The sequence below is a fragment of the Populus euphratica genome, unplaced genomic scaffold (assembly GCF_000495115.2).
Source record: "Populus euphratica unplaced genomic scaffold, PopEup_1.0 scaffold685.1, whole genome shotgun sequence".
In the NCBI taxonomy this organism is placed as follows: domain Eukaryota; kingdom Viridiplantae; phylum Streptophyta; class Magnoliopsida; order Malpighiales; family Salicaceae; genus Populus; species Populus euphratica.
The window spans coordinates 3,030-15,003 of NW_011500554.1; the positions used below are offsets into that span (position 1 = coordinate 3,030).

An 11,974-nucleotide genomic window follows, 5' to 3' on the forward strand; every position below is an offset into this window, starting at 1 on the left:
TCTAAGATCAATCAATAATTAATTTAATATTGAAAAATAAAATTAAAAAAATATCAACTTAAAAAACTTGTCAATGTAAAAAAAATAACAATAAAAAAATAAAAATAAAATCTTATATGTAAATCAAATAAAGAAGGATGAAAACATAACAAAAGGTTTAAAACTATCTTAAATAAAATAAATATCAGTCAAATGAATATGAACCAAATTTCAAACAAAACAATTATTGAAAAATAAAATTAAAAAAAATAAATTCAATTCTATAAATTTATTGAGATAAAAATAAAAATAATTAAAAAAAATAAAAATTAAATCCTAAAAAAAAATAGAAGAAATGTTGTGAAATGTTTTAAGGCCAGACATGGAAACAAAAAAAAAAACAGAGAAAAGATCAAAAAGCTAACCACCGCAAGATAAAAATTATTCATGTCACATGTACTGACGAACATGGTAGTCCTTGTTGTGAAGAAATATAAGACATCAAGAAAGCTTGTTTTTTTTTTTGTCAGAAGTTATCACACTTATCATCTAAAGATCTAGGTGGCTCACTTGTAGGCATGATCAAAAAATAATTCAGTAATTTTTATTAATTAAAATATCAAATCACTCGTGGGACCACGTTATTATTGCAAATAAAAAAACATGAAATTATGAATATGCCCTTAAAATTAAGCTTAAGATTTTTTTTATTCTAATGCTAATAGAGTAATTATACAGTGCATTGTAAATGAAAATTTCAAAAAAACCATGAGACCCAGGTTTTTTTTTCTTTTTAGGACAAATAGGTAATTTAATTGTGGAAAAATTGCAAAAAGGTTTAGATATACCTGAACAATTTTTGAATGACAAATAAACCATATCAAAAAAATTCTTTTAAACTTCAAGGCCAATTCATTGGGTTTTTAATGAAGAGCAAAAACGTAATCTCACCATTCCAATTCAAAGTGACTTAAGGCATGTGTACAATGTTTTATCCACTTACTTGAAGTTTTTTTTTATTATGTATCTTCATTGATTTTTTTTAATTTAATAAAAAAAAATTTCAATCATGATCACCCTTTTTTTTTCTTAGTTTGATATATTTAATGTTCTTAATTTTATTTATTTATTATATTATAAGGTAAAACAAGTTTATTTAAATTTATGTAACCAATCGCAACTTTTTCTTATTTTTTTTTAAAACACTTGTAGCTTTTTATTTTTATTTTTTTAACAATAAAATTTTTATCTTTAGCCCCCAATGTAGTATAGGTAGCACAGGTCACGGGAATAGCCTTTACTAACCATTTTCTATGTAAGGATATATAAGGTTCTTTTGAAAAATTTCATAATCCTATATATATATATATAAAAGAAGATAATCAAGAGATTCCTAAAACTAAAATATTAATTTCAAAAAAGTCGCAGCCTTTATCTTGTCTTGACTGGTCTTCTGAGGAAGATAATCAAGAGATTCCTAAAACTAAAATATTAATTCTTTAATGTCAATAGGGAAATTCCAAAAGATCTTTGGTTGATTGGAGATTTAAAAAACCCTTTATCTTGTCTTGAGTGGTATCCTCTGTGCCCCCATCAATGTACGTAGGGTAAAAAGATAAGCACAAGTCTATATTTTGCCTTCATCTTTATAAACCAAATAATTTGGTTTTATATTCCATATAACATTAATTTCGGTGTCAAATTCTCAATACGTAAATGGATCGGAATCTAGGAACTTCAAATTTAAAATCTTAAAGTTTAACTATTTGTTTATAGAAAATACATATTTTTTAAATTTTGTTTGGGTAAAACAAATTAACTCTAAAATTAAAAAAATAAATATATTTCTGATTTTATTTGATATAAGAAATCATGAAATACATGAGTTTGAACCAGTCAATAATACGTGAGAATGTGAGAAAGATTTTTTTAGAGTGGTTTTTACTTTAAAAATATTAAAATAATATTTTTTATTTTTTTAAAATTTATTTTTAACATTAAAACAATTTAAATATACTAAACAATAATTTATTTAAAAAATTAAATTTTAATAAAAAATATATTTAACCTCAATGCCAATCCCACACGAAATTGAAAATTATATTTGATTGAAAGCAAGTCATCCTTGCCTTGATTGGAGCCTCACGAGCTTTATCCTCACCATCTTTATCCTAATGTTATGAGACAGGTAAGAGAGAGAGAGCGCTGCCTTTTCTTTTTTGAAAAGGTCCTTAAAGAGTAGATAAAGTGATGGAAATGTTGGAGTTTGTGCTTATTCGACTTTACACTCGAAAAATGAAGAGATCTTAGGGCTGTACCTGGAAGACTGGAGTTCTCCCACACAACTGAGAGGTTCGAGAGAAATCCTTTTTAATTACTAGTACTCTTTAGATAAGAACCAGCTTTGTGGATGCTAGATACTACTGCATATCTCAACTGAGTTTTCTTTTCTTCGAGTGACAAATATGTTGGAAGGAAAAGCACTAATAGAAGACACAGACATGCCTTTTAATATGCAAATCCAAGCCATGGCTTGTGCTTCTCAGGCCTTGGACCTCTATGATGTCCTGGATTGCAAATCCGTTGCTTCCCACATCAAAAAGGTACCATCATTCTCCCTCTCCATCACACGCATACACACATGCATAAAGCACTTCCTTCCCTTTACTTTCCTTCTTCTTTTTAGTAGATCTTTCACGACTAAGTATTGTAACATGGTTTTGTATGCCTCTTGAGGCAGAGATGCACGGTGTTTTTCTTTTCCCCTCCCCTTCTGTGTGATGAAAATTTATAACCCCTGATGGCTTAATCTGTGTTGATACGTGCTAGAAAATGCTCTTAATTTTAGCTGATTCTTGTGTGGTATGATTGGCAGGAGTTTGACCTGAGATATGGAGGTGGATGGCAATGTGTGGTGGGATCAAATTTTGGTTGTTTTTTCACTCATTCTAAAGGGACTTTCATCTACTTTACGTTGGAGACACTCAATTTCCTAATCTTCAGAGGAGCTTCTTCTCCCTGATTAGATCAAGTCTCTGCATTTGATTGTCTAGAAAGTTCCAGATGTGCAAGAGGGAGTAAAAAGTGGCACCATGTAGAGAATAGGAGGATCGAATAGGAAGAAAAGAAGAGGTCACATGGGGGTATTTAGCCTTGTAATGCTTACGAGGGGCGGTTGCAGTGATCTTTTTATGTAAATATGGCAGCTAGTTATCTTGTGTTTTTCATTGCTGATTCTCGTTTTGCCTTGTCTGTTTTTGGTTGTGAGCTATCTATCATTTGATGAGCTACGGCTGTTCATGAGCTAGTTCTAGTTAGTGAATAACCAGCGGTTGGCTAGTAACCTCATCAAAATTCGTAGCTAACAACCAATACTAACTAGCTTTCGTGAACTTTTCAAGACGCTAGGAAATTGTGGAGTAAGCTTATAGAAGACGCCCTGTAGGATCAAAAGAAATCTACATGAGCACCTAATTCAAGGCTTATCAGATAACTGTAGTCAAAGAGGCTTTTAGCTGAACCGTGCCGTCAAGTTCGAAATGAAATGGTCTGCCATAACCCATAACAAATATACTAAAACTGATGATTGATTCTATGTAGCTCTCTATGTTTTTTTTTTTTCATCGCTATAGTACAGTGTGTGGTGTTTTTTTCCCTTCACATGAAAATTTGCTTGCCTTTTGGGCAATATAGATTTATTTGATGATAGTTTTACCAATTAAATATATCTCCAAGGGTAACAAAATAAAAGTTTTCTTGGTATTTTTTTTATCCACATTATAATTATAAATATATTTTTAGATTTACAAAATTTAATTCATCAGGATAGGATTAGAAGTATTATGGTTTTTAAGCAATAATTATTTTATCTATTATTAGTTTGGTCAATAATAATTATGTAATTAAAAATTAAAATAATATTTTTAATTTGAAAAAATTACACACTCCAGTTAGAGCCGTTTACGTGCTTTGGGTATAATGTATGGTGGCTTCAAGTACTTAAAAATGAGTTTTTATTGTCTTACTTTGTTTTTTATTATCTCTTTTTTTATTTGAAGTGACGTGTAATATTCATATATTACTGGTTTGTCACCAACGATTCTTTCTTTTCTTTTTATTTTTTTTTCTACTCATTTTTCTCTTATAACCTGATAATTATCCTATGATTTTCATTGTTGTTGGTATTTCAAATTTGGTTTTTTTAGTTTTGATTTCTATTTGTTTTTTCATTTTTATTGTTAAAGTTTTTTTTTCAATTTTAGCCCTTGCTTTTTAATTTGTATAGATAGTGTTTTTTTATTTGATCTTTTTATTTTTAATTTTTTTTATGACTTTTAATTTTATCCTTTAAGGATTTTTTTTCAATGATAATAATGATTTTAATTTGATCCATTTTCTTTTGATTTTTTTATTGTTTTTCTTAGCCCTTTCAAAGTTTTTATAGTTTTCAATTCTATCATTTAAATAAAGTTCATGACTTTCATTTTTTCAAGAAGAATAAGTGATGATAATATTAATAACAATAATAATGATGATGATTATCCTAATAAAAAAATAATAGTAATGTTAGTTGTTATAATAAAAATAATAATAATAATAATAATATTGATGGTAATGATGATGATGATAACTAAATTAATAATTATAATAATGATAATGATGATGATAATATTATTATTAGTGATAGTAGCAAAGAAAATGATGATGATAATGATAAAATTAAAATAACAATGATAATAAAAATAATAATAGTGGTAGTAATAGTGACCAATACTACTGTTACTATTAAGAGTGGTAGTAGTAGTAGTCTATTGATAGTAATAATGGTGGTGATAGTAACAATAATAACAATGAAGATAATAATAATAAAGATATTTATAATAATATTAATAGTGATGATAAATGTTGTAATAATAGTAATAATAGTAGTTTGTTATAATAGTGATAGTTGTGATGGTAGTAATAATTGTAGTTAAAATAATAATAATACTAATAAAATCATTATTATTAGTAATAATGATGATGATAGTGACGGTGATGATTTTAATAATGATGTTATTTATTAATATTAGTAGTAATAATAATTTTGATCATCATTCTTTGAAGTGTTATTTTTTAAAATCTTTTTGTATGATTGAATTTTTCTTTCTCAATTTTATTATTTAATATTTAATTTATTTAATTTATTGAGAATTAAATTTCATGATTTTTATAGATTGGATGCTTCAAATCTAATGACTCGGGCTACATGTTTAAAAAGTTTAATATATTTTTTTAAGAGTTTTATAATTCTTTTTATTTTATTATAGGATCATTCTAGTCATATAATCTGAATAACAGGGTTAATAAAAGTCTCACGTGTTGGTTTTTTCCTAACTAGCATTGTTATAAATTTATCGTAACTAATTTTTAATGTTTTCTTTTTTTACTATATTTCAGTATTTGAACATTTTTTATTTATTTATAAGAATTAATAGTCAAAAATTATAGACACCAAAACTAGTTAGTTTCTATAGCATCACATCCCACGTGAGGCTGAAGCACAGAATTTACAAGACCGAGCAATTCTTCAAGTACCCTAAGCTCATTTTTATGGGCAACAAACCTGCACCCCTAAGCCAACCTCCAAGCAAAGCAGACACAGGCTCAAGATAATCAATATGAGCACCCTGTTTAAAGTTCACTTTGAACCCACCGCATCAATGACTTCAATTGATGATAGGGCGGGTTTCCTCTGTTTTAGAAACATAGGAATACCACCCCCCCTGTGGCTTGTTGGCTTCGTGTTATACAAAAGGATACTAAATTGTTAGGATAATAGAATTGTTAGTATGTAACTGGTGTCCTGCCTATCTAAATTTACACATCGATGTAACTAGTATATTTGCTTATGCTTTGTCCTAGGTCATAATATTTTTGAAGTAGCTGAGATCAAGTATAGATTCTAAACCTAAATACTTTGGATCTAACAGCCACAAAAAGACTCATAAACCTCGGGTATAACGTGACTATGAGACCCAAAATGGTTGGATCAGTCGTGACTGCTTGACCCAAGATGTTTGAGCCTAACATGACTTGCTAGACAAAGTTGCTTGGGTCTAGTGTGGTTGATAGATCCCAATAACTTCTAACAAGGTTGTTTGACCCAAGTCGTTTGGGTCTAGCACAGTTGCTAGACCCAACCAAAAAGAGATAATCAAAGAAAACAAAAAGATGAAGAGGTAATTGAGTCTCGTGTTATGATCTGGCACTTGAATTTGACGTGGTTTCCAGAGTCGACCTAAATAGCTTGGGTCTGGAAACCACACTATACCCTAGATACTTGGATCTGGAAATAAAGCCAGACTCAAATAGATTAAATCTAACATGGTTGCTAAACACACTTTCAAATAATTAAAATATATTTTATCCTTTAAAAAGATAAAAAATAAGCTTTGTATATACAAATATTTTTATTCCTTCACACTGTAAATTTGTGTAATTTTCTATAATTATATGGAGCATTCATGTTGACTTGAAATTGGCAATAATACAAACCCACATTATATATCAATCCCAAGACGCTTAGGTCTAACTTGGTTTCCAGACCCAATTATTTTGGGTCTGGCTTGGTTATCAGACCTAAGATACTTAGGTCAGGGGTGGTTTTATTGAAAAAAAATAATTATTTTAATAAAAAATAACATGAACACCTAATAATCTAATGATTTATGGTTTGATAATTATGATAAAATATTTTGTCACTCTCACAAGCTACTTTGTAAGAATAAGTTTTCAAATAGGATTAGTAAAACATTTCTTAGCTATTTTTCAAATTGAAAAGTTTTGAAAACATCAAAATAGATGTTTTAAAATTTAATAGTGACCAAAAAAGAGACAATAAGAAAAAAACAAAAGGATGAGGAAGTAATTAGGTCTGGTGTAACGGGTACTAAACCCTAGTCATTTGGTTTACTAAAGTAAAGGACCTTGGGTCTGTCAACCATATCAAACCTAAGATATTTAGGTTTGAAAACCACACTAGATCCAAGTAGTTTGGATCTAACATAGTTGTCGCACCCACTGTTAAATAGTTAAAAAACATCTTATAATCAAAGGTGTTTGACCTAAGTTTGATTGAGTTTAACAAACATCATTAACCCACTTTTATTTGGATCTGGCAGCATGCTTAACCTACGTTGCTTGGGTCTGATAATCATGTCTAGCCCAGTTTTTAAGGTCTAGAATTATGCTTGACCCATGTTTTTTTTGCAATGAACATCACAATTTTCTTCGTGAGAGGGTAAAGAGGGAGGGAAGGAAAAACCCCCCACTTAATACTCCTTTATAGACCTCCTCAGCACACGAGCCTTATTGTTGTGTCTGGGATGGCGAGGCGCATTGAAAGATGCCCTAGAAGATGACTCTTGGTTCTATTTGGGGCTTGCATGCGCCACCCAAATAGGGAGTGACACCTATCCACTAGCGCATGCCTAACATGTATCAGTTATTTCTTAATATAAATAATAATTTTATAATTAAATTATTTCAAATAAAATAAAAAAACAAAAAAGCCCTTAACTCAAATGTTAAAAATTTATGGGGCAAATCATTATCTACACGACAACCTAAAAAAACCCAAATGAATCATTTTATCATCGATCATTCTCTCAATCCATGTATTTTCCATTGAAAAGACAATTCTACCCATAACTACATGCATAACAAGTTTCTTTGGCAAGAATAATTATATTATTACACTACTTGAATCCATAATAATCTGTCTAGATGACAGTAAAATAATGAAGAGAAAAATCAAAGTTTTAGTTTTTAGATGTGATGATAATGCAGCTGCAATCAAGACACTTGCTGTTCCGAAAGTAACCCATCTTAGATTCACAAGAATAAAATAAATCCATCTTTCTCACCTGGCCATTGCTAGGCCAACTTGATGGTGTGGCTCCACGCATCAAAACTATATAGTTACTGGAGAGAAAAGTCAATAGCTGCAGTCCAAATGCTAGTTGTTTATTTAAGCAGGAATGTAGCTTCAAACATACAGCTCATATGCCGAAGACATTTTCTTATATTCAATTCATCTTTTGCCAAGGCCAGGAAACAATGATCTAAATGAAGCAAAATAGACAGTTCCGGAAGCAAGGTGAGGCCACCAAACAACCTTGCATCCACATATCTCCACCTCAAAATCAAAGCACGGGAGTTAACAATGGTTTGTTTAAGAAGTGCGCCTCCAAATTGCCAACAACAAGGTCAGCCATTTCTTTCCTGGTTTCCACGGTGCCACTCCCTACATGAGGCAAGAGGACTACATTTTCAAGCCCAAAGAGTTCCTCAGGTACATTAGGTTCATCTTGAAACACGTCAAGCCCAGCACCGCCTAACCGGCCTTCAACTAGTGCAGAAACCAGCTCAGGCTCATCAACATGAGGACCTCTACCGACATTGATAAGAACACCCTTTGGACCCAATGCATTGATGACTTCACGATTGATAATGTGGCGAGTTTCTTCAGTTAATGCACATGCAACAACGAGAATTTGACAGTTGGTAGCCAACTCAACAACACTAGGATAGTACTTGTATTTTACATCTGATTTCTCTGTTCTAGTGTGGTAACTAATTGGGCAACTAAATGCTTCAGCTCTCTTGGCAATCGCCAGGCCAATCCTGCCCAACCCAATAATGCCTACTGACTTCCCAGTAAACTGAAAAAGGAGATCAAAGAGGGTCAAGTAACATATAGATAAGGCATAAAGCGAAACTCTGTAATTATATATGATCTGGTCACACCACGTACCCAGCTGACTGATACATCTGCATGGAGGTTAATTGCTAAAGAAAATTGCATTATAATTTATAGCAAAAGACAAATACTAGCTATAACTGATTAAAGTTCCTCACTGGCCTACAGGTGGACTTCAGGGGAAATGAAACATTAGCAAGACAAGGGAGAGAAACAACTAACAGAAGACCTCTTGCTAGTGCTGAATAAAACACACATCACAATTTCAGGAAAACAAAAGGATGGCAAATGAGCACATTTACATCCTGGCATTTCAAATTAATAAAGAAAGCTTTCCACATTCAACCTCCAAAGAAACATGGAAATTGTGAAACCAACCTTATTTTGCACTTCAGGGATTCCATTTACACTAGTGAAATATGTGGCCAAAAGAAGAAACGTATTCAAGACTAAACAAATAAGATATCTTAACAGGAAGATCATTTGACTACAGAATGAGCTAGGCAGGACTAAATACATGGAAATCTCTTCTCTTAAAAGATGGTTCCATTTGGGTAATACACCCGAAGTAAGCTATTTCAGCTTCACAGGACATAAAAGAAACAAACTATGCTTTGCGCTGTATGCTCAAGCTTGAGTTCCTAAAATATTAAATGTCAGACCAGCAATCCAATTACATGGAGAAAGCTAAGATCAGGCTTTGATATTCTAACAAGTGAAAACTGAGCAATAAAGAACTCAACTCAACCATGATTCTGTCAGTGAAGAACATAAGATTGCTGATGGATAGCACCAAAAGAAACCTACTAACAAATAATTGAGAAATCTGATGCTAGTCGTTGCGAGAGAAATAGGTGACCTTTGAAGTATGGTTTTACTGTTTGTCTGTTGTAGCTTAAGGGCAAGAAAAAGGAATCAACACAGACTATACAGTCAGAATAAGTGAGAGACTGAACTCATACAGGCTCACACAAGCTCAAGATCGGCAATGACACAACCCAAAGTTCGTGCCATTTAACAAGCTAAATGACCTCACATTCAACTAGGTGATCTTGGAAAAAGCAAACCTACATTTTCGTGAAAAAGGAATCTACTTTACTGATCACGCAACATATACAAGCCTGCCAATATTTTTCAATGCCAATTTTCAAGCAGAAAAAACATAGAAATTTTAGTTCTTTCAGTCTCCAGGGGATTTAAAAGACACAAAGTAAACTTGGAATCCCAAATCATTTATGTATGCAGAAGATCCAGATCTAGAAAAAAACAACCAAATACAAAGCCCACGAGCTCATGATTCAATTCAATTCGTTGGACACCAAACAGTTAATAACACTGAAAAATGCTTTTTCATAACTTAGATAAACCTAAAATTCAAATGAATCAAAAATAGGTTTTTATCTCCTTGCAAAAAAGTTTAGCAAACAAGCTATTCTTTTTTGTGACATTCATTACACTACATTTGAATTACTATGAAAACAGTTCCAATAGGCATACCAAGAGTACCAAGTGAAGCACTGCAATCTGGATTTTCTTGAGAAATGTAACCCAAAGTAGTTATTACTTCATCAATATTGAGAAGGACAAATACGCAAACCTGTAAGAAATAGTAATCTATTTGTAGAAAAGGAGGAACAGCCAAAGAAGATGACACAAGCCTACCTTCTATACAAGAATTTACTGTACCCTGCAGCCCCATAAGACCAAACACTTGCAGCATAACTACTCTTGACTAACTAGAAAAAACCAATCTGTAATTGTGAATACATCACAATAGTTTATCCCTACTCTTTGAAAACTTTCTGCTGTCTATTTGTTTCATGTTTGCTAAGTTGAAATTGGACAAGCCAGCTAGCCTACCGCAGACAAGTTGAGCTACAAATATATTCAGGATTGAACAATTAATATTGTAAAGTACACAAGCATCATATCATAAACAATACGTATACCAAGTATTGATTAGAATATTCCGCTCATTCAATCACATAAATCTTCCTAACCCTCTCACACACCCTTCAACTAAACATTCATTAAATCTAATTTAAGATTTTTACTTCTCAGCTCACACATGAAAAATCCCATCATCCAAGTTAAGTTCATTTATTTCCCGATAAAATTTAGAATGTTTTCAGTTTTCATACAATTAAAACATCCAGAAACACTCATCTGAAACAAAACAAAACAAAAATAAAAGAAAAGAAAGAAAATCAAAACGGAAAACAAGGGCAGAATAATAATAACTTGAAAAAAAAAAAAAACAAACCTTAGTGGTCAACTTGTAATCACCCCTTTTCCACTGACCACTCCTAACATAGCGATCACTCTGACAAAGCCTCCTCAAGACAGCCAACATCAACCCAATAGCCAAATCAGCAACATCATCAGTCAAAACATCAGGGGTATTAGTGACCCTTATACCTTTCTCTCTACACTTGGCCAGGTCAATCTTGTCGAGTCCAACACTGAAACTGGACACGATTTCGAGGTTGGGCAACTGGTGGATGAGCTGTGCGTCTGCGCCTGCGCTGGCGTTGCCAACAACCGCGCGGATGGAGGCTTTGTTGGAATTGAGGAACTGGGCTTTGTCAGGAATGGAATGGAATTTGAAAAGAGTGAAGCGTTTCTCAAGTTGTTCGACGAGGTAAGGATCAGGTGGTGGGCAGGTCATCAGGACACCTATGGATTCCATTGCTTGATTCAGATGATAGATCGATAGGTGTTTTTCCTTGTGTCTCCCTTTTTGTATTATTGTATGGTCAGTGTGTTGCGTTGCTGTTGTCGCTCCTGCAGGAGTTCGTGTATTCATATTTTATGAACGTGTTGATTATACCACTCCCTTTTTTTCAATTAAAAAAATGCACAACAACTTATATTGTTTGGCAAAAATCAGTTAAATGAAAATTACTTGGTTAGATTCTACAGGGTTGCAACAAATCAAATGATTTTATTTTAATTTATATTAATTAAATAATTTCAATTATATTAATTTAACTAAATTTCCAATTAACTTTGCTACAACCATTTAAAAAATGATCATAAGAAGTTAATATAAATACATAAAAAAATTTATAATATCAATACTTTACATTAAAATCTATTCATTTATTCTAATATTACAGATGGATTTATTAACTTTGTCTGTAAAATTAATATATCATTATAATTATTGATTTTTTTATTTTTTTCTACTATAATTCTCTTGATATATACTAATAAAATATTTATATTAGTATTTACTAATAGATACATCGA

At 31.6% G+C, this 11,974-nt stretch overlaps 1 protein-coding gene across 1 annotated transcript; it reads right to left on the reverse strand.

Annotated features, from left to right (window-relative positions):
- Positions 1–7,947: 7,947 nt before the first annotated feature.
- LOC105115360 (glyoxylate/hydroxypyruvate reductase A HPR2-like) lies at positions 7,948–11,508 on the reverse strand. Its single transcript, XM_011012217.1, has 2 exons — positions 10,986–11,508; positions 7,948–8,684 (listed from the first exon to the last, which is right to left on the reverse strand). Exons 1-2 carry the CDS (start codon positions 11,409–11,411, stop codon positions 8,166–8,168), a joined length of 945 nt encoding a protein of 314 aa, XP_011010519.1. The 5' UTR covers positions 11,412–11,508; the 3' UTR covers positions 7,948–8,165.
- Positions 11,509–11,974: the final 466 nt, after the last annotated feature.

Coding starts and splice junctions, on each gene's coding strand:
- LOC105115360 (XM_011012217.1), bottom strand. CDS start 11,411: ATGGAATCCATAGGTGTCCTGATGACCTGCCCACCACCTGATCCTTAC. Junction 8,685..10,985: donor ATTACAAGTTGACCACTAAG/GTTTGTTTTTTT, acceptor CTCCTTTTTCAG/TTTACTGGGAAGTCAGTAGG.